General features: G+C 37.3%; 2 protein-coding genes and 1 pseudogene across 3 annotated transcripts; 2 read left to right on the top strand and 1 right to left on the bottom strand.

Moving 5' to 3' along the window:
• The first annotated feature begins 2,776 nt into the window (after positions 1-2,776).
• On the top strand, positions 2,777-9,719 carry LOC108199578 (amine oxidase [copper-containing] zeta, peroxisomal). The gene is made up of 12 exons (XM_017367463.2): positions 2,777-3,014; positions 3,987-4,096; positions 4,183-4,488; positions 4,698-4,810; positions 5,182-5,512; positions 5,594-5,809; positions 5,931-6,167; positions 6,356-6,541; positions 6,979-7,119; positions 8,252-8,520; positions 8,894-8,975; positions 9,201-9,719. Exons 1-12 carry the CDS (start codon positions 2,858-2,860, stop codon positions 9,324-9,326), a joined length of 2,274 nt encoding a protein of 757 aa, XP_017222952.1. The 5' UTR covers positions 2,777-2,857; the 3' UTR covers positions 9,327-9,719.
• A 768-nt stretch (positions 9,720-10,487) lies between these two features.
• Positions 10,488-13,468, bottom strand: LOC108198903 (glutamate--glyoxylate aminotransferase 2-like; annotated as a pseudogene).
• A 2,992-nt stretch (positions 13,469-16,460) lies between these two features.
• Positions 16,461-22,284, top strand: LOC108197243 (protein argonaute 4). 2 transcript variants are annotated; one of them, XM_064083923.1, is made up of 23 exons: positions 16,461-16,601; positions 17,193-17,315; positions 17,411-17,616; positions 17,702-17,857; positions 17,925-18,055; positions 18,171-18,262; positions 18,339-18,436; positions 18,594-18,765; positions 18,877-18,993; positions 19,074-19,181; positions 19,253-19,315; positions 19,402-19,515; positions 19,589-19,751; positions 19,827-19,963; positions 20,047-20,175; positions 20,471-20,601; positions 20,798-20,863; positions 21,041-21,104; positions 21,170-21,281; positions 21,366-21,439; positions 21,591-21,685; positions 21,771-21,802; positions 21,892-22,284. In XM_064083923.1, the coding sequence occupies exons 2-23, from the start codon at positions 17,193-17,195 to the stop codon at positions 22,029-22,031; spliced, it is 2,523 nt and encodes an 840-aa protein (XP_063939993.1). In that variant the 5' UTR covers positions 16,461-16,601; the 3' UTR covers positions 22,032-22,284. The 2 variants fall into 2 exon arrangements, 1 of the variants encoding a protein (XP_063939993.1); XR_010286635.1 differs by lacking the exon at positions 21,892-22,284 and having other exon boundaries at positions 21,366-21,465.
• Positions 22,285-22,631: the final 347 nt, after the last annotated feature.

Below are 22,631 nucleotides of genomic sequence, written 5' to 3'. Positions count from 1 at the left end.
TTTGATCAAAATTTAGTTAATTTGACCAAAAAAAATAAAAATGTGACAACTAAAATAAGACGGAAGAAGTATTTAAAACGATTTTCGAGATATATTTCCGGAGGATCCCCGGTGATAACTTATTTATTAATGTTTTTTTATGCCAATGGTCAACAAGCTAATTAATGTCCAAATCAAGATTAAAGGATTTTATATTTGGATTTCAGAAGATTGATGTGTGAATCCAAACCTACCCACATTAACAAATCTCCGATCTACTATTCAACTGGACTACTGGAGCATGCAGAAGCTTGATCCTGTCGTAATCTGATTAAATTTAATTGTAACTATCAATTGTATGCTTAAGGACACATTATTTGAAGATTAGACTGCCGCAAGGGCGAGTTTTGTCGGGGTTTATTGTTTTTTATTCTGACAGATAATTTGTGATTAATAGAATAATATTGACATAACCCAGGAATCTTCTTGACAATATTATTTAACGGCATTTATAATCAAACAATTTTATTGTAACTAAATATAATATAATATATATTATAATTGAAAATTATAGAGATTGCCTAACAAATTTTGTACTCAAACGTAGGGGGTGTAATTCGGGCCGAGCGAACCGGGTTTCGAGCCAGGCGTAATTCGAGCCGAAGTTAATTGAGCCGAGCCGAGCCGGCTCGTCTAATTTTACACTTAATCGAGCCTAAATCTCTACCCGAATTCGGCTCGTTTAATTTCACGAGCCGAGCCGGCTCGTTTAATTAAATGAGCCGGAACCTTTGCCCGAGCTCGGCTCGTTTAACTAAACGAGCCGAGTCGAGCCTAGTTAAACGAGTTCGAGCCGGGCGAGCTCGCGAGCCGCCCGACTCGAATTACAGCTCTACTCAAACGACTTCGAGTGATAATTATAAGTTGTTAAATGTGTTTGAATAATTTTAGTTATAAGTAAATTGAGTGTTTGGTAATTTAAATTTATAAATCAAGAAAAAGATATCATGTTATGATACAAATAACTTTATTAAGATTAAATTATTACACATTAAAATTTTTCCAAAGAAAACCATTTAAATTACTGATTTATGTTGTTTGTCAGATTCAAAGTGAGCGGTCAGATTCTGAGTGACAAGCACCCGTTCTTCAAGTTGGGTCCAAAATAATTTAGGAACAATACCCACCAGCCCACCACCCATGATATGTAACGACAGTTGCCTATCGAATCAGAACCCAAAGGCAAAACCGAATCACGCGAATTTGGTTCGTTGGGGTCTTTAATTTTGTGAAGATTCGGTCTATTTCATTCGCATCGAATAGATTAAAATAAAATTTGTTTTGATCTTGTCTCTAAAAAATATTTCGATACAATCCAAATAGTATATAATACTAATTTATATTTATATTTATATTGTATATATATATTTAATATATATCCTGTAAGTTAAAATTATAATATATATTAATATATCTAGTTTTGGTGAAGTGGTGGTGATTAACTAATATTATATTCTAAAAATAAATTTTGAATTTAGCTTTATCAATAATATAATTTTCTTTTTTAAAAATAAATTCGGTTCTTTTGGGCAAATTTGGTCCTTCATTCCGATCTGATCCGGTCTATAATAAAATTTTTATTCGATTTTGTTTAGAAAAATATGAAATTTCAGTTTTCGGTCTTAGATTCGGTCGATTTAGAATTGACCGAATACACACCATCTGTAAACAATGATGCATCTTCAGTTCTATAATATTTGATCTGTCAAAGATTTTAAAGAGAAAAAATATGATTGTTTATATAAGAACATGATTGTCGAGACAAGTATTGTTCGAAGATCGTTGTTTGATGGTTTATGATCATTTATCTTATTTTTTATCTATTCATTCAAAGTAAAAGTCTTTTTTCAAAGAGAAATAAATATTCAGTGCTAAAAACAAGGGAAAAAAAAGAGAGAATATTTTGGAAAATTATGCAAAAACAGGTGGACTTCATAAATTTGTGAGGTTTCAAAAAAAAAAAAAATTTGTGAAATTGTTGAGAAAAATATTGAAGAGAAAAGTATAAATACGACTCCATTTGATCAAATCGAGGATGAAAAAGCATAAAAAGATGTAATTGTGACTTGTGTTGAACTGGGACTGAAAATACAAAATGATGAAATATATATCTTCTTTAATTTCGAGAATAAAAATAGTTAACTATAAAAATAAAAGTGATTAAAATATCAATTTTTTTATTATGTGTAGCGGCACAATATGATTGGCTGGAGTGGTGAGCAGTGTATGCATAATTTTATCCTTCCAAGAACTTGATCCAACTATTCGTCCTTCTGCGTGGCAATTGAGGCAGATTTATGGGTGTGATTGTCTTTTTGAACTTAAAAATGATCTAAATTATAAAATTTCAAACATAATTTTTTGCTTATGGCAAAATAAACTTCAAAATTTAAAAACTACAAAATATGGCTTGATTTCATATCTCAAATAATCCAGACAAAATTAGCCAAAAAGAGAATTAAGACAAGAAGTAAATGAGTTAACCTTGCTTTGCGCAATAGTAAAATCTACTTTAATACTCCCTCCGTCCCAGTCAATAGTATACATTGGGGGACGGGGGCGCGGCACGGACTTTAATGCTTCAATATAGTATAGTTCTGTAAATTATTTTTAAGATTTTCTTTTTTTGTATAAAAGTATAACATTTATATTTTTATACAAAAAAAGAAAATCTTAAAAATAAGTTGTGGAACTATGTTTTATAAGAGCCTTAAAAAGCGTGTCGAGCAGTGAAAAAGAAACGTATACAATTGACCGGGACAGAGGGAGTATATTTTGTTCACAGGAAACAGTACGGAGCTTACTGTGAAGTTGAGTTATGGCATCATCAGCTACACAAAAGGCGAAGCCCCTCGCCGCCGATTCGATCGCCGGCGATCAGATCCAGCTCAGCACCCGAACTTCATTGGCTTCTGCTTTGATTCGTCCTGTTGATTCCATCTCTCAACCTTCTTCTACTTCTACTTCCACCAAAGGTCTCTCTCTCTCTCTCTCTCTCTCTCTCTCTCCCTCCCTCCCTCTCCCTCTCTCTCTCTGTCTCCCTCCCTCTCCCTCTCCCTCTCCCTCTCCCCCTCTCTCTCCCCCCTCCCCCCCCTCTCTCTGACAGACATGTATACCGTAGTTTGTATTGCTTAAATAAATTACAGTTGTGAATTTGGAATGTATAAATTTAGTTTAATTTGTGCTGTGTTCGAAATGTGATAAATGCATTCAGTATGTTGTATGATCCATAAGTAATTCAGTTCATATTTAGTGTATGTTATTGAATTCTGAGATGTTATATGTTGGTATATAACTAGAATTTTTTGTAAATAAGTAAAAGCAGCTGGGCTTATCCAAGTTCAGTGGTTCGATATTACTCCCTCCATCCCATTTTAAGTGTCCATTTTGCCAAAAAAAAATATCCCAAAATATGTGTCATACTCTTTAATCTATGTAAACTTTATACTATTTCCAATATAGAATTAAATACAACCAACAAGCCCCTCATAAATGTATTTAGAGAGATTATGAATGTATAGTGTAATTTGAAATGAAAAAAGGTCTAAATACATAGTAATTAATGAGGTGCATAATCAATATGTTATGAAAACTAAGGTGATTAGTTGTGGAAGATAATGATCAAAACATGATATTAATTATTTCTTAATATGTGTGAAATTTGCAAAGTGGACACTTAAAATGGGATGGAGGGAGTACATTTTACTCTGACTTGTCATGTTGTGACATGCTATTTTTTTTGAAGTAGTTGAGACATTAGTGAATAGTAAGTTCTCTAATATGCAGAAAATTTGTAAATTAGCCTTTTGACAAGCCAATATATTCAACCAGTTCAGTCATTCCGCTAGAATAACAGAGTTGTTTGATAGTAAGAAGCGATATAGGACTTGGCTGTTATTGTACTATTGGTTATATGGTATATTGAATTTGATTTTTGTTTGCTCCAGGAATTGCAAGCCTGTTCAGGGCTCAAACTCGACATCCGTTGGAGCCTTTAGCAGCGGCTGAGATATCAGTGGCTGTGGCAACTGTCAGGGCTGCTGGAGCAACTCCAGAGGTTTGCCGCATATGCTCACATATGATAATGTTCTGATTGAAACAGAAAAATATTTAATGGTGTGATAAAACTGTATTACTGTTTAGGTGAGAGATAGTATGCGGTTTGTGGAAGTGGCTCTCGTTGAACCAGATAAGCATGTGGTTGCATTAGCAGATGCTTATTTTTTTCCTCCTTTTCAACCATCATTGCTGCCCAGGACGAAAGGTGGACCTGTACTTCCTACTAAACTTCCTCCAAGGCAAGCTAGACTTGTTGTTTACAACAAAAAATCGAACGAGACAAGCATATGGATTGTGGAATTATTGGAAGTTCATGCTGTGACTAGAGGTGGCCATCACAGAGGCAAAGTAATTTCTTCCAAAGTTGTGCCTGATGTACAGCCTCCTATGGTACGACTTCATTCAATACGGCTGCGGTAGACTGTATGTCATTAGGTTTATCTTTTCCAAGAATCACCTAAGAGTGTCTATAACTGTTAGGGTGTTAGTGCATTCGTAAAGTATGATGCAATTACCACTGCATATCCAAAATTCCTTATACCGCAAACATAAAATATTTGAATTAAAGGCCTGTCTGTTTCTCAAAATTGCAACAATAGGATGCTATGGAATACGCTGAATGTGAAGCCATTGTAAAGGAATTTCCTCCATTTCAAGAGGCAATGAAGAGAAGGGGTATCGAGGACATGGATCTTGTGATGGTAGACCCATGGTAAGTATTACTCCCTCCGTCCCCTCCAATTCTTATCATTTGAAATGGGATGCTCGGCACGCATTTCAATATTCATATAAAATATAGTTCCATAACTTATTTTTATAATTTTTTTTCCCTGAATAAAAATCTAAACATTAAACTTTTATTCAGAAAAAGAAAATTTTAAAAATAAGTTATAGAACTATATTTTAGATGAGCCTTTAAATGCGTGCCGAGCACTCCACTCTAAATGATAAGAATTGGAGGGGACGGAGGGAGTATGATTCTCTTATGATAATGTTCCACATTTATCCCCATATTAATGTGTTCTTGAAACAAATATTACACGTTAAAAAACAATGCTCTAAAATGCATACTTTCTTTTCTAGGTGTGCTGGTTACCATAGTGAAGCCGATGCACCGAATCGCAGACTTGCTAAGCCACTAATCTTCTGTAGAACAGAAAGTGACTGCACATTGGAAAATGGCTATGCACGCCCAGTTGAAGGAATTCATGTCTTAGTTGATATGCAGAACATGATTGTGGTAGAGTTTGTTGACCGTAAACTTATTCCTCTACCACCAGCTGATCCATTGAGAAATTATGCTGCTGCTGAATCAAGAGGAGGTGTTGATAGAAGCGACGTGAAACCTCTAAATATCGTCCAGCCTGAAGGTCCAAGCTTCCGTGTCGATGGCCACTTTGTCGAGTGGCAGAAGGTTATCTTTCTTTCCATTAGAGAATTCATAAGAGTCAACATCTTCTATTACTCATCTTTCCATTATCATATTCTTTGACAGTGGAATTTTCGTATTGGATTTACACCTAGAGAGGGTTTAGTGATTTACTCTGTTGCATACGTTGATGGTAGCCGAGGCCGGAGACCTGTTGCTCATAGATTAAGTTTTGTTGAGATGGTGGTTCCTTATGGGGATCCTAATGATCCACATTATAGGAAAAATGCATTCGATGCGGGAGAGGATGGGCTTGGCAAAAATGCCCATTCTCTTAAAAAGGTACAGGCACTCATTATTGTCTTTGCTTAATTTCTAGCATCATTTTTTCACGAGATACCAAATACATTATCTACAGTTCCAGTTCACATGAAGATGGTCCTTCTTACAATTTTTAGTACAGGGTTGCGATTGTATAGGATTTATCAAATACTTCGATGCACACTTCACAAATTTCACTGGTGGCGTGGAAACTATAGAAAACTGTGTTTGCCTGCATGAAGAGGATCACGGGATCTTATGGAAACACCAAGATTGGAGAACCGGTTTAGCTGAAGTTCGCAGATCAAGACGATTAACTGTGTCTTTTATTTGTACTGTGGCGAATTATGAGTATGGTTTCTTCTGGCATTTTTATCAGGTAAAAGTGTTGCCGTTGTTGCCTTGTAAATATAACTATTACTTTATTTGTTCTGTAAGCATGCCAGCTTCACTATGTAGCTGTTTCTCTACCTGAGTGCTAAATAAGAACATTGAACAAGTGCATGCTAGTGGCTTAATCAAAGTTTACTATGCTTAAGTTATAATATTTTGAATCATATATTACAGGATGGAAAGATTGAAGCAGAGGTAAAGCTCACCGGAATTCTCAGCCTAGGCGCCCTGCAACCAGGAGAAGTGCGTAAATATGGGACAACAATAGCGCCTGGATTATATGCACCGGTTCATCAACACTTTTTTGTTGCTCGTATGGATATGGCTGTAGATTGTAAGCCTGGTGAAGCACATAATCAGGTTCGTACTATAACCTGTCTTTTGAAAGAGACTTGCAATTATAATGGCCTACATAGGATTCTTGATGAACACAGGAATGCAGGATTACTCTATCATTACTTTCTATTCTTGGTCTTGATGATAAACCTATCTAGCCTTCTCACCCCCAAAACTCATTTCCTGCACTATGTCTATAGTAATTACTAATTACTAAATATTTTGTTCATATAGTTTAACAATATTTTTTTATGGGGGGTTTTCTTCATGCGTGCCTGGTGTTCTCTTTATCCAGGATATACTACCCCCAAAGTACTTTCATGTCTCATTTTAAAGAATGTGTACCCCTGACCTCAGTCTTCACAACCATGTATTATTACTGCAACAGATGTGAAATATCTTACTTCTTGATGTACAAAATATTATTTTGATCATAACAATGTTTATTTTTTGGTTTTCAGGTTGTTGAGGTGAATGTGATTGTTGAAGAACCAGGTGAGAACAATGTTCATAATAATGCATTTTACGCTGAGGAGAAATTGCTGAAATCAGAAGAAGAAGCAATGCGTGATTGTAATTTTTTATCTGCCCGACACTGGGTTGTAAGACTTCTTGCTCCTTTATTCAAAAGTTATTATATATTGGGTCTTTTTATGTGCATGTTTATCTTTTGGGTGATGGCCAAAAATACCATATATTTTGGACCATTTGACTTGAATAACCATTCATCATATGGGTATCCCAAAAAATAATGTTTTAATATTTTTTTAACAATATTTTTCTCGCGGAAACTTGCTCTTTTATCAATAAATATTTTAAAATTGGTTGGGATTTCTGTTTCTTATCTGATTATGCCAAAAAGAATATTTTGTTCTTAATTCTTTTTAGAGGAACTTGTTATTTAGTCATATCCTAGTCCTTAAATCATATCAGCACTCAGCAGATACGCAGTCCCGGAAAGCCTATCACACCTTCATAAAATCCGAAAAAAACAATATTTTAATTAAATACCCATTTTGGTGGAAAGTGTATCCCCTGATAATCTGTTCCTGAACTTGTTTATTTACTTAAAAAGATTTAGTCATATCCCAGTCCTGAATGATTAGCAGATAATCAGACCCTAATATCGCACCTTCGTACAATCGGAAAAACACAATATTGTCGTTGGATACCCATTTCCTGAAAGCGTATCCCCTGAGAACCTATTCCTTAAAACCATATTGAGGAGGTAATTTGGCAAGAATTTCGAAAATAGGCATTCTTCAGGGGCAGTGCGGAGTGAGCGACTGCATAGGGCCCCCGAAACTAAAGTGCCCCAAATTTATAACTCCGTGTGTGTGTCTATATATAGAGAAGTCATAAGTTATGCATATTGAAAGTGTTGTCATAATTATGTTGCTGAATTTGCAAGAAGAGAATCTTATGAGTATGCTTTCAATTTAGAATGTGTTTTGATAGTTCAATTTATTTTGTAAAATTATTTAAATTTATACTAAAGTAAAAATTAAGGGCCTGATATTTTAATCTCGCACACGACCCTCAATTTTTTGCCCGCCCCTAGTACTCTTGCCTCTTGATTTAAAAAGACGGTATTTTGACATTTTCCTTTTTAATCTTACGAAATATTAGGGATGTTGTAGCCCTGTAACTTTTTAGATGCTCTCTGGCGATTATTGTTGATCTTTGTATCAGGCGTATGATGAGTGTGATTTATATCTGTTCTCCATAATTCAGATCAGGAATACCAGAACTGTCAATCGGACTGGGCAGCTAACTGGTTACAAGTTACTACCAGGATCCAACTGTTTGCCATTAGCTGGTGCGGAGGCAAAATTCTTGAGAAGAGCTGCTTTTCTGAAGCATAACCTCTGGGTCACCCCTTATTCACGCGATGAGATGTTTCCTGGTGGAGAGTTTCCGAATCAGAATCCACGTGTTGGTGAGGGATTGGCTACTTGGGTTAAGCAAAACCGGTCCCTGGAAGAAACTGATGTAGTTCTTTGGTATGTATAATTATATTTTGTTCCTCTGAAATTGCTATATAGTGTTCTTGACTGTTTGAATAATTATTTGAAATCGAGTGGTTGAGAATGTTAAATCTAAACAATCTTAGCAAGCTAGCATATTATATTGCGACACTTTCAAAAAAATTCCATTTAACCTTCAGTCATCCATTCACAACCCCAACCGGTCAACCACAAGCGTGCGCTCACATACAAACACACAAATACACTATACTTCCTTCGCTGAAAATACAAATGAAGAATGATTAGAAATGAAGGAAACGAAGATAAAAAAGTGCAAGGATTTCCTATATACTGATTTAACTTGTACATATGTATCTTGCACATAATTTTTTTTCTCTTGTATTATTAGGTATGTATTTGGAGTGACACATGTGCCTCGTCTGGAAGACTGGCCTGTGATGCCTGTGGATCGCATTGGTTTTATGCTCCTGGTATCGAACTGTTCTCTCTCCTTTAGAATTGTTGAAATCCTGAATAGAATTAGTTTGAGTTAATAATTGCCTGGCATCTAAGGCCAACGAAATACAAGTTATGCCATATATATGCGTAATGACGATGACCTCTACATTTAGCTGCTTATGTAAGAAATACCGAATGTTTATATATAATATAGTTTCAAAAGGAGTACTAAGTTATTGAATATATTTTGTTCTCAGCCGCATGGATTCTTCAATCGCTCACCAGCAGTTGATGTGCCTCCAGCAAGCTCAAGTGACTCAGATCTGAAAGACGACGTTCTAGTAGCAAAGGCATGCCATGATGGCTTGATCTCAAAGTTGTAAATAAGAGTGTCCCAGACTCTAAGGTAATTGCCTTTGTAAAATAATTAAACCCCGTGAATAAAGTAGTCAACATGTTGCTATGCCCCGTGAATAAGGTAGTTGAATTATAATGTTGAAATCTAAGATACGTATAGTGATAAATGTACTGGTCTTTGAGTCAACATGTTGCTAAACCCCGTGAATAAGGTAGTTGAATTAACATGTTGCAATCCAAGATACTTGTAGCAATACTGTACTGGGATTAGAGTTTCTTGCTGCATAGAAATGTGGCCAACATCCTATCGATGAAGGGGCCTATTCATTATCCTGGAATAAACAATTTAAATATATCGTTCATGCATATGTAAAAGAAACTTGTTTTTAAGCATACTAATTATTCCCTTCTTTTTTTTCCTGATTGATTTCATCGTAAATGAATTTAGAGTGTTTTTGTCGCCATAATCGAATCAGATGATCAGATGGTATAAAGATTGACCAAAATATCAAGCAGTGTTTAAAATTTGAGAAAAATTTGAGGTAGAGTTGTGGTTATCCCATACATTCACAGAAATATATGAGTACAAGGGTGTTAAGATCGGACATATGCGTTCTAGGGAAAATTTAGAGTTCATTGAGATCATATTAGACTTTATTGACGAAAATGAATTGAAATTTTAATACATTTTTGTACTGAAATCTCGTCATTGTATTTATTAACCGGGTGACATTATGGTTCAAATGATACATGTCAATACATCATGATATTACCGACAGTCTCAGACCAGTAGCTTTTATCTGCAATTCCTTCAGATAAGCTAGATTTGAAGAATATTAATTTGCAGGATAAGAGAGCTCTTTCTCACCCTATCGTATTTAACCGAAAGAGCGGGAAAAATATACGGTTATAAAAAATTAAATAAAAGTAGAAAACCCGATTCTAAATGAACAAAGGATCTTTCTGATTCTGAATGAAATCAGGGTCTCTGATGATAGACAGAGCTCACAAACAGTTTCTCCAGCTCCGGGGAACTAAAGAACTCAATGCTAACAACATTCTTACTAGCAACCTGATGCTTTTTCGAGCTACATTTTCGCTTTCTCGGAGCCCCGGGGCACTGAATAAATCTGCTACTTGGAATTCTTGATTCATCGGAAGTTGGTGTAGTACAAATTTCTTCATCTTCTTCTTGTTGCTGGTCATGTTTTGCATCAGATTCTTGCTTGTTATCAGCTCTGCTTGTGAGTACCCATTTTTTCACTTCTGCTTCAATTACTCCTTTCTTTTTTACTGATTTCTTGGAGTACACCATCTTTTCTTCAGCTTCAGATGTAAAATTTAAGTAGTGAGAATGAGAGAAGAAATTTTGAGACAATTGTGTGTGGGAAGTGGGAACAGAGAAAGTGTAGTAATAGAAGAAATGAGATGAAGTTGCATGGAAAAGTAGCCGACGGTGGTCAAATGGTAATGAGTTTGACCAATTTGACTTCAAATTTGGCGTCATCAGGCTCAATTATTATTATTATTATTTCCTTTTCTCACTTCTCATCCTCGTTTAATATAAGCATGATTAAACGGAAAATCTTTGGTCTACAAGTTTTCAAAATTAAGTTTTTGATGATTTTCGGGTATCTGTATATTTGAATTATAAGATTAAAAAAAAATCTCATCTGATCTATAAGTCGTTTCACTTTCTATACTTAATTTTAAATATTTTGACCGTATAATAAAATTTAATATTTATATAATTTTTTTTCGAATAATAATATAACATCAAAGATCTTTATTCATAATTTTTCTTAAAAAGAATACCAATTTCATATATGTAGTTAAACTTTTCGAAAATACGTGTAAAAAGTCAAATGACTTAGATAAAAGATTAGACAGAGTAATATATATTGAAATTTGATAATGATTATAAATTAAAAACTGTTATTTTAAAAGACTGTCTTTATATTTTTTTCATAAAAAAATTTCATCTGTTTATCGGCAAAGAGAGTGGATTAGTGTACCGTGTCAACTTGCAGTGGCTGACAACCGTCGATTAAAATTTGCCGTCAAGTGACAGAAGATAAAGATAATTGTGCCGACAAGGAAGTCAAACTCCTCTCAACCCTTCAGTCAACATCCCGAAATTCCAATACATTTTTCTTCAGAATATTTACAACATCCCGAGATTTAATAAATATATTTTCTGGGTGTAAAACAAATATTTACACAATGTAGGTTGCTTAGAGCTGAGGAAACTCAAGCTCAATGCAGCACTTAGTATTCATCAGAAGCGAACATTCATTCCTTACATCCTAGAATAGCCTCTGTATTCTTCGTATTGCTCCATGAACTCATCATTGAACTTCTTGAAATTTGCCATGATCCCCGGCATTTCCTCCTCTGCTGGCAAGATTGTTGTCCTCAGATGAAACACCCTGTTCGCAAACAATGTCAGAAAGTTCAACGTAGAAAGAGTAGTGCTGCATGCACAAAATTGAGTATAAAATTTTGAAAATGACATGGCAATTAAAGTGGAATGTTTTAATTGGTGATATTTATGAGAATACATGGGTTCATCCCGATCAAAACTTAACACGTGTCATTTTGTGAAACCCAATTTTTTGCATGAAGCGTTTTCCATTATAACAATTGTGACCAGAAAGCGGTTAAGTTGTTACCCCTCTTTCTGTCCGAACCCTGAACCTGGGACAGTGGAAATGCCAGTGGCCTCCAAGAGCTTCAGGCAGTAGAAAACATCAGGGACTTTTCCAGAACTTTTTGCAACCTCAATTGCTTTCGGGGGTAAACGTATTTGTGGGACGGAATACATGGCACCTGACATGAATTGCAGGCGAAGATGAAGATAAATTTGAGGCTGAGTTTGATCAGATTTGAGGAAAGGCTTACCTTCTGTGAAATTGCAAACCACATTTCTGCAGCTATTGAAGCCATCAGTCATTATGTGAGCTCTCTTCCTCAGTGAACCAAGAATAGCTTTGCTGCAGTCAAGTGCAATAGAACCCGAATGGTTACAATGCACGAATGGCCTCGTTTGATTACTAAACTAGACGCGAACACACGTTGCAGATGCAGTTAAGAACTTGATATCAGCAATGGTTACTTACCTTTCCCTGATAAACTGGTCGTATGAGATATCTGCAGGTTTCGGAGGGTTCACCATTACACCTAACTGTAAAAACGGATAATCCATCGTTAATTATACGTACTTAGAATATTTCACTTGATAGTAGCAACCAATTGCAACTTACAAATATCTGCCCTGGAACATTTGGACTCAGTGATATTGATGCAACTTTATATATTTCATCAACTGTCTGCAAAAAAAAAAAACTACATAATAATTATTTCGAGTTCTCCAGAGGCAAAAAGAAACGGCTTGGAACATTTGATGAGGCAAACCTCTGGAGGGATGTTTGTCATCTCTAAATAGCCTCCTCGCTGGCCACATTCACCCCAGTATCCTTTCGAGACAGTGTGAAACGACACGAGCTAGACTTGTTTGCTCACCGGCAGACCCATGTCCATCAGAACCTTCAGTTCATTGTTAGCTTTGTCAGCATCACAGAAAAGTGCAGGGGCTCTTCAGCTGATATACGTAGAAGTTATTACCTTTCTTGCACTTATAAATGGACGGTCGTCTTGGTAAACATTCTGTTGGTAAACTTCATCTCCGAGCAAAACCAGTTTCTCTTGGTTACAGAACTGTATTATTTCTTTCAGATTGCGTTCACTAAGGCACTGTCCAGTAGGATTTCCGGGGTTTATGATCACCATAGCGCGTACCTAGTGAAAGAAACAGAAAGGGTTATGTCAGTTACTTTAGTTTCTGTTTTTAGCACAATCTTCGCATCCATTCATCAAAGCAACTTTCTGCCAGTATGCAATAGTTGGAAAATGCTTACAGTTATTCCTCTAGTGCGGGCTTCAGCAACTGACTGGCGTAGGTTCTGAATGTCGAGTCCCCAGTTGGCTGTCTCCTCCAGATAGTAGGGAACAAGAGAACCGCCAAACAAAGAAATTGCAGCTGAATAAAGGGGATATTGAGGTACAGGAACCAGAATCTGTAAAAACAGAAAACGCATTAACAGGACAGACTAGTGCAAGAGAGAACATAAACGACGAGGCATATATTGTCACAAAGAATTCTTTGATCATATGGTCTAAACAAGCTCAAGTACCCCGTCATATGTCCTCCTCCCAGGCTTCGATTTTTGGATGCTCATATCTTTCTGGGGAACTCTCAGGAGAGGAGACAATCACCTCAGGCGCGCTCTCATCAGATGAATTGTCTAGAGTTGAGGGGGACTGGGAGGGAGAAGGTGATGAAGTTTCAATCACCTTGTTCTTCCCCTTATCAGGTTTGGAGGGCGCGGCCTCGGTTCTGGGGTTAGCTGATGATGGCGCGGCCTTGTCAGCATTAAGGGGCGCAGTAGGGGCATCCACGAACCACGACTCAATCTCAGAGTCATAATCATCAGGGCGCGCCCAATGACTAGATGGTTGAGCTTGAGAAGTACCCTGAGGTTGGGGGGAAGAAGAATCCATGTCTGAACAGAAAGTCCCTTCCGCTAGTTGCTTGTTTATTTTATTTAGAAACTCTTGAGGAACCTTTTGAGGGCTCCTTGGAGGCGAAGGGGAGAAGACTTCAGGAGGGGAAACAGAAACTCCAAAGCGACCCAAGAATGCTCTAAAGGGGTGAAAAGGAGGAGACGCGCCCTCGTCTGCCAGCTGAAAATAAAAAGAAAGAGCTATAAAAGGCGCGCCCTTGGAAATGAATAAGAAAGGAAAATCAAAAGAAAAGAAGAAAGGTGAACACGTGATCAAAGGTAGGTAACTGGGGAGTATTAGAGGATGCTGCCATAAAAAAGAAGGCCGCGCCCTGGGTTGTTTATCTACAGAGCATTGAAGAAAGAGCAAAGGGAAATAGCTACGAGTTCAACTTAATTCTACGTGCGGTTGATGAACGTACTTGGAGGCCGCGCCCTCACCCAAGGCTGCGCCCTCAATTAAATTAAGTTATACTAAGCAAACAAGATATGTATCATCGTTGATGGAGAAATATGGATCAAACACGAGTAAGACATATACATACAAGTATAGATACATAGAAATGAGCAAGAACGGACGAGTAACTGAAGAGGCATAAGAGTAGATCTAGCAGTTTACTCGATGAAATCTTATAAAGAAGTGATGAAAATGTACCTTGAGAGTTGAAGAGTGAGATTGGTGGAGAAAAATCGCAAGAAGGTAGCCGGAAAGTGCTGTATTGGCCGGAGAAAAGCTTAGTCGCCGCTGGAATGTCGAAGAGAGAGAGAAAGTGAGTGAAAATGGGTGAAAGAGATGAAGTGGTGCGATATTTATAGTGGTGAGGGTTGTTGTGCCAGCTGTCCCACTCTAACGGCTGAATCGTTTCAAATTCGTCTGGCGGATGGGAGGGGTCGCGCCTTTCACTAAGGGCGCGCCCTTGTATATGCAAGCAGGTGACAACCGGTGGAGGATTGTGTCGGGAAGATTTCATAAATATTTTCAATACTTATAAAATCTGGGGAGTACTTGTTATGGCCAGTTTTGGCCATGAGAATATGAAGGAGGGGGCGCCCTCCAAGGGGCGATCCCGTGGGGCGCGACCCTGAGTGGCGGGGACAGGAGTGTCATGGATGGCTGTGTCATGTTCGAAGCTCTGAAGACAGGTGATGAAGGTTAGGAAGGGCGCGCCCTTCACGGGGTCAGCCCGGAAGGTGAGACCTTTGTCTGAAAGAAGGTATGGTCTCTGTTACTGGAGAGAGATGATAAGACAGGATAAGGAAGGAGAAGGGCGCCCTCCATGGTCGCGCCCACAGGTAAATTTGTTATGTGTGAGGATGAGTGAGTCTCAATGACGACCCTTCCGAGGGATACGAAGACCAACCCTTCCGAGGGATATGAAGACTAGTGCCGGGCTCATCTGGTAGTTATCAGGCTCATCTGGTAGTTCCCAGGTTACGTCCGGGCGTGATCTATAATCCTCAATCCTGCTATCTGCCGGGTTGTCCTCGTGCGGGGGCTTGAGGTGATCATGATTGTTGAAGGCCCTCAGGGGTATCATGAAGGCCGATCATATGTCTGGGTCCTGTATTCTAGTGAGTTAGCCCTCATTGGGGGACTGAGACGATCGTGTAACTTGGCTCCTTATTTGTCTTGCCCTTTAGTGAGAACCTTCACTAAGGGGTGAGGACGCGTCACTACACCTCATGGAGTTGGTCACGGCTCTATCGGACGTCTCCTCCATGCTACGAAAGAGTAGCGGTTAGTGTCATCTCTCGTAGTGGAGATGATGCCGTATCCGTGATGTACTTGGACTAGGAGTCTACGGTAGTTGTCTCGAGGCTTAATTCTAACTGGAGTAGAACTCTAAGTGATAAGTCACCGGCTTGATGTTGGTCTTATCCCCAAGAGTCCTAGTCTTGATCAAACTAGGAGTCTTGGTTCAATAGAACTACGTACGGCTTGATCCCCTATATAAAGGGGTACGTAGGCACATCAAGGGAGATATCGAGAGTTGTGAGAACGAGAGCGAAGATATATTCCCTTGATCTCAGCCACCCTCAAACACCTAACACTACCATCCTACGACGGTTTTCCGTCATATCACCACCACGCTACACCGTATTCCGGCAATGAACCTCACGTTTGTTGATTCACCAAATTCCTCTATCAACAAAACCCGCTAATTATAAAAGTCCGTATAAAAGCACGCGTACCGACCGGCCAAACTTTTAATATTTCGGCTTTAATAGTATTGTATAGATTTGTAGAAATAAATATTGATTTTAAACAAAATTTTGGTTTGAACAATGAAGATGCAAGGTTTTGAACATCAGTCACCAAACCATAAAATTATTATTTTTCATGGCACTAAACTGCAATTGACTCTGTATATTGTCTGCACAACAAAGCATTGAATGCTCACTAAACTCTCAGAGCTCGAACACACAGAGACAGAAGCACGTCGATTCCATGGGCAATTTCGCTTTACAATTCCAACTTTTCCTCCAAGCACGTACACCTATACACACACAGAGACACACACACGCACACTTCGTGTCTATATATCCGCATTCCCCTTTCCAAACACCTTACCTCTGCATACACACTTCCTGTCTATATATACCACACTCCACTCCCCATAATCATATTCTCTCTCATTTCATTCCACTCTCACTTTCTCTCTCATTTCATTCCACTCTCACTTTCTCTCTCTAAAGCTAACAGCACTCTCAAATTAGGGTTTTGCGATTTCTTCGGAGGTATTCTCGAAGCTCTTTTAGTGTTGATTACATCTATTACTCGTGTTGAATTACAGTTTGATGCGTTAATTACATATATTACTCGTGTTGAATTACAGTTTGTTGCGTTAATTACATCTATTACTCGTGTTGAATTACAGTTTGTTGCGTTAATTACATCTATTACTCGTGTTGAATTACAGTTTGATGCTTGAACTGATTGTTTGCTTGAGGTATTTTTATGTGAATTAGAGTTGAAAGAGCTGTGCATGTTATATTTTTTACAGTTTGATGCGTTAATTACATCTATTACTCGTGTTGAATTACAGTTTGATGCTTGAACTGATTGTTTGCTTGCGGTATTTTTATGTGAATTAGAGTTGAAAGAGCTGTGTATGTAATATTTTTTACAGTTTGACGCGTTAATTACATCTATTACTCGTGTTGAACTACAGTTTGATGCTTGAACTGATTTTTTGCTTGCGGTATTTTTATGTGAATTAGAGTTGAAAGAGCTGTGTATGTTATATTTTTTATTTTTTTAAAAATCTATTACTCGTGTTGAACTGATTATTTCATTACTGTGTAATGTTTGTGTTTATTTGTGTTAAGATGGAAGCCAAGAAGCCTATAGCTAGGTGTGGCCTAGCATCAAAAGGCAAGAAGATTCAACTTCTTACGAATCACTATAAAGTGAATGTTAAAAATGTCGATGGACATTTTTTTCAGTATACTGTAAGTTTCTTCCTAGTTAATTATTTACCTTGTATTTTTTTTCCTTGCTGTTGCCTGGCTGCGTTTGGCAGAATCTAAGCATAATAATTATGCAGGTTGCCTTTTTCTATGAGGATGGCCGTCCAGTTGAAGGTAAAGGTATTAAAACCCAAGTGCTTGATTGTGTTCATGACACATACAAGGCTGAGGTGGAAGGGAAAGACTTCGCTTATGATGGTGAAAAGAGTCTGTTTACAGTTGGAGCTCTTCCTAAAAACAAGCTTGAGTTCACTGTTGTGCTTAAGGATAACTCATCCAATAGGTATGTTTTTGCTTAAATAATTGCTAGAGTTCACTGTTGTGGTTAAGAAACAAGCTAGAGTTCACTGGATTGTTATTATATGCAGGAACAATCAATCTAAGTCTTACAAGGTTGAGATATCCTTTGCTGCGAAGATTCCTATGCAGGCCATTGCACAAGCTTTACGTGGTCAGGACTCGAAGAACTCTCAGGAGGCCATAAGGGTTCTAAATATCATCGTCAGACAGCATGCAGCTAAACAGTATGTTATTGCTCCTGACTTTTTTAGGGTTTGTCATGTGATTGATATTTAACATTGAGTACTGCAGGGGATGCCGTTTTGAACGCCAGTTGTGCTTTAACGTGAATGAGTTTTCTGATTTGGGGGGTGGCGTCCTTGGTTATCATGGATTTAATTCAAGTTTTCGGACCACACAGGGAGGTTTGTCACTAAATATAGGTATGCTTGCTCAAGTTTGTATTGTAATATATGTTTTTCAAGTAATGTATATTAATGCCGGCATAGCTGATACAACATATAAATTGTTAACTAGATTTGTTTTGTGACTTATCAGACAGCATAATGGTTATTAAGCCTGGACCTGTTGTTGATTTCCTGATAGCCAATCAGAATGCCAAGGATTCATTTTCTCTTGACTGGGCGACGGTAAACTAAACTTCACTACATCATCCAATTCTTCAACTTATTATTTCTAAATTCTCGTTTTCCCTCCATTGTGCAGGCCAATCAAGTGCTGAAAGGTTTAAGGGTGAAGACCAGTTCAACTAACACTGCGTACAAGATTACAGGACTCAGCGATGAAATCTGCAAAAAACTTATGTATGCTTCTAGTACTTTTAATGTACCTATTTGTGGTATTTGTGCCTGGATGCTCTTAGAAATCAACTTCCTTGCCTGTTTAAGTTTTTGTATTTCCATTGCCCAATGTTTTTTTGGTTCAACTCGAAGATTTATGTTTCTTTTAATTGTCCTGTAGGTTTTCGATGAAGCGGAGAGGTGAAAAAGATGAGAATGGGGAACCACTAATGACTGAATTATCTGTTTATGATTATTTTGTAAACATTAGAAATATTCCTCTGTGTTACTCTGGTGATCTTCCCTGCATTATTGTTGGAAACCCCAAGCGTCCAACATATATCCCTCTAGAGGTTATTCTTTGCCGCATTACTAATTAGCAGTTACAGTTCTCAATTATATCTCAGGATCTCTATGTGACAAATGAATTTCTTACTTTATACTTAAATGCAACTGTTTTGTAGCTTTGTTCACTGGTTTCCTTGCAACATTATCCAAAAGCTCTTACCACTCTTCAACCAGGGTCATTGGTGGAGAAATCAAAGCAAAAGCCCCAAGATAGGATGACAACATTGACAAACGTAATTCTTATCTTATCAACCTTTCGAGGAAGAGCATTCTCATTTTTATTTTTTATAAAACTACTTCATGGTGTTTGCAGGGTCCACAAATCAACAATTATGCTGACGAGCCTTTGTTGCGTGCCTGCGGTGTTTCTATTATTAATAAGTTCACTGAAGTAGATGGGCGCATGCTGGCAGCACCTAGGGTACACACTTCTCTCTCACTCCCCCCTATATGTTTTGTAGCTTATGACTTTCTCATTTCTTATAATTACAGATACGGGTCGGACATTTAGAAACCATAGCACCCCACAACGGTCGCTGGAATTTCAGCGAAAAGGTTTGTTTATAGTAAAGTTATTAACGTTTTTATCCATTATACATGTCTGTTGATGATTTTAATTAACTTTTAATGTGTTTGACCAGAAACTCTTGCAGCCTACAACAATTAGTGAATGGGCTGTTGTCAACTTCTCTGCTAAGTGCAACATGCAATCCCTAATAAATGATCTTATAAAATGCGGGGAGTTAAAAGGAATGGTAAGTATTAATTGTTTCTGCCATTTGCACGGCTAATTGTTGAACTTTTTAATTGTTAAAACTTTTTCTACAGAATTTTTTGAGCTCTCCTGTGGTGATCGAGGAAAGTCCACAGCACAGGCGGGATTCTCCTCTTGTTAGAGTTGAAAAGATGTTCAAATTTTTGTTCTCAAAACTTCCATACGCCCCACAATTTTTGCTCTGTGTACTTCCTGAGAGGAAATCACCTCTATATGGTTTGTTTCTAGTCCTCTGTTCAAATTTTTTTCAATACTGTATATTTACTTGACTTTACTAATTTGTTTTGCAAGGTCACTGGAAAAGAAATTGTCAAGTTGTCCATGGAATTTATACACAGTGCATTGGTCCTAAGATTTATACAAGAAAAGGCCTTTCTTATGTAGTTGACCAACGTCTGATGAGTGTCCTTCTAAAGATCAATGCAAAGGTATTATATATTCTGGAATAATCTGATGTTAATAGTTTTTCAGTGGATTTGACATTGATGAATATTTTTTATTGTCTTGGTAGCTTGGTGGGCTGAATTCGAAGTTCGCAATTGGATATGCCCGTAGCATTTCTCAAAAACTAAAAGCTGGCTCACTTATCATTGGGATGACGCTCTGCCGTGGCTCTTCTGATGTTCCATCTATTGCTGCGGTGAATCTTTTTTTTATAATCATTTTTCATCTGCTCTTCTAATTTAAGTGGTTCCAGTGTATTTTTGAAAATCTTATACAAGTAATACATTGAAATTTACGATGCAATAGTTTTTAAAAATTACCATTAATGGATTATGAACGATGTGACATATTTCTCCGACGAAATGCAACATCGGTGTCGGAATTTCAATTCTATTTTGTGTTTTGTCTTGCTTTTCTTTCGTAAAATTTCGCAGGTTGTTAGGTACAAGCACTGGCCATTTTGTCTTATCTTACATTCATAAAATTCTCAGGTTGTTAGTTCCGGAGAGGGGCCACTGAGCGCAAAGTATAGGGCATCAGTTCATACTCAGTCCCCAAAGGTTAAGATGATAGCCTCTCTCTTTACCAGAGTTGCTGACAACAAAGATGATGGAATAATGAGGTTGATCTATATATGACTGTCTTTTATGTTATTATTGTTACATTTGCTAGTTATAAAGTCCTTCATCTCATTTGAAGACCCTTGCAAGGGTAATAATAGTAAGCTAGAATCAGTTTTTGACTTTCAGTATGCAGTCATAATTATCAGTAAGCAGTCGAGGGATAATTTATTAGTGACATCCGCTGTTTATCTGCAGTGAGATTTTGGATGACTATTACATGAGGTCAGGGAGCAGGAGACCCGAACAAATCATTATATTTAGGTACTTTTGACTGAATATGATTGAAGTGTGGGTGTACTTGAAATTTAGAATATGTGTGTTTACCTTCTAACTACTTGCCAAATAAGAGTTTTTGTATTTTTCTATTCCGGGTGCTACTTTTTTTGTGCAATTTATATTCTTTTGCTATGTAGTAATACCCTGTACTATAATCTTTAGGAATGGTGTTAGCGAATCACAGTTCAATCAGGTTCTGAATTTTGAATTGAATCAAATTATTGAGGTATGCTAAATATTGCTTAATTTGTATGTTATGTTTGTTGGAAATCTTCTAATTTATATATGCAGGCGTGCAAGTTCAAGGATGGGAAATGGTGCCCAAAGTTTGTTGTCATAATTGCACAAAAGAGTCGACATACAAAGTTTTTCCAGCCAACATCTGCTGACAATGTCCCCGCTGGTAGAATGTTTAAGATAGTTAATATTTGCATGGTTTTAGTACAAAGGTGTGGTGCACGAGGTGCTAATTTTCTTTTCTTTTCAGGAACTGTTGTTGACAATAAGATCTGTCATCCTCGGAACAATGATTTCTACTTGTGTGCTCAGGCTGGAATGGTTGTGAGTATTTGACTTGTTAGTTAAAGGCATGATATAATTTGGTAGCATGTATCTTACCTGTTGATATATTGGGTAATTAGTTTTGGTCAGTCAATTCTTCATTTCAATTGTCAACAAATTCTCCTAACATTCTTATATTTCATCTCATTAGGGTACTACAAGGCCAACCCATTATCACGTTTTGTTGGATGAAATTGGTTTTTCCCCGGATGAGATGCAGAAATTTGTTCATTTTCTGTGCTACCAGTATGTATTTGTTTCTTATTTGTTAATTTAGCTGACATGTCTATGTAGGAGGTTACTAACATCCCAGTATATCATGTGATTTCAGGTACCAGGGAAGCACAACTGCTACTTCTGTAGGTATGTACATATCCAACCAGTGCTTTCAAATGTTCACATGTGTTGTGCTTTCCACTATAGATTCTGATACAAATCTTTCTTTGTTCCAGTTGCTCCAATTCATTATGCACGCTTGGCAGCCACTCAGACAAGGAAGTTTACGATGTACGATGACACTTCAGAAACGTGTTCAAACCATGGTGGTGGGACCGTTCATGAAAAACTGCGAAATTCCATGTTCTTTGTCTAAGCTTGAAGAGCGTTTACTCAGTGAAATACGTAATGAAGAATATCTCTGTAATATCTAGTCTCAAGTCTAAACTTGCAAGTATTCTGAGCACAGTTGCTCCAATTCATTATGCACACTTGGCAGCCACTCAGACAAGGAAGTTTACGATGTACGATGACATTTCAGAAACGTGTTCAAACCATGGTGGTGGGACCGTTCATGAAAAACTGCGAAATTCCATGTTCTTTGTCTAAGCTTGAAGAGCGTTTACTCAGTGAAATACGTAATGAAGAATATCTCTGTAATATCTAGTCTCAAGTCTAAACTTGCAAGTATTCTGAGCACCTATCCATGTTCAGGTAGGTAGTTGATGACAACTTGAAGCCCATATTTTTTCATTACTATCCTACAATGAAATTTAGTAAAAAAAGAGTTTATACTAAATTTAGTTAGTTGAGTTGATACCAGAAAACAAACAGCAACAAAAACACGAGTTTATAGTAAATTTAGTAAGAAGCAGAAGCTGCCTATATATTACAGAGTTTTTTTCCCCCTAAAAGAAGTATATCTGAAATCGTCTTATATCTTTCTTTTTATTTCTTTATTTTTCCTTCACCTTTT

This window comes from Daucus carota, chromosome 8 (genome assembly GCF_001625215.2).
Source record: "Daucus carota subsp. sativus chromosome 8, DH1 v3.0, whole genome shotgun sequence".
NCBI lineage: Eukaryota > Viridiplantae > Streptophyta > Magnoliopsida > Apiales > Apiaceae > Daucus > Daucus carota.
This window is presented reverse-complemented; position numbering and strand designations above follow the sequence as displayed.

Bases quoted from the DNA above. Each gene is read 5' to 3' on its own strand.
- LOC108199578 (XM_017367463.2), top strand. From the start codon at position 2,858: ATGGCATCATCAGCTACACAAAAGGCGAAGCCCCTCGCCGCCGATTCG. The intron at 6,168-6,355 runs GTAAAAGTGTTG...CATATATTACAG, and splicing joins TCTTCTGGCATTTTTATCAG to GATGGAAAGATTGAAGCAGA. The intron at 8,521-8,893 runs GTATGTATAATT...TTGTATTATTAG, and splicing joins GAAACTGATGTAGTTCTTTG to GTATGTATTTGGAGTGACAC.
- LOC108197243 (XM_064083923.1), top strand. From the start codon at position 17,193: ATGGAAGCCAAGAAGCCTATAGCTAGGTGTGGCCTAGCATCAAAAGGC. The intron at 18,263-18,338 runs GTAAACTAAACT...TCCATTGTGCAG, and splicing joins TTTCTCTTGACTGGGCGACG to GCCAATCAAGTGCTGAAAGG. The intron at 19,752-19,826 runs GTTTGTTTCTAG...TTGTTTTGCAAG, and splicing joins GAGGAAATCACCTCTATATG to GTCACTGGAAAAGAAATTGT.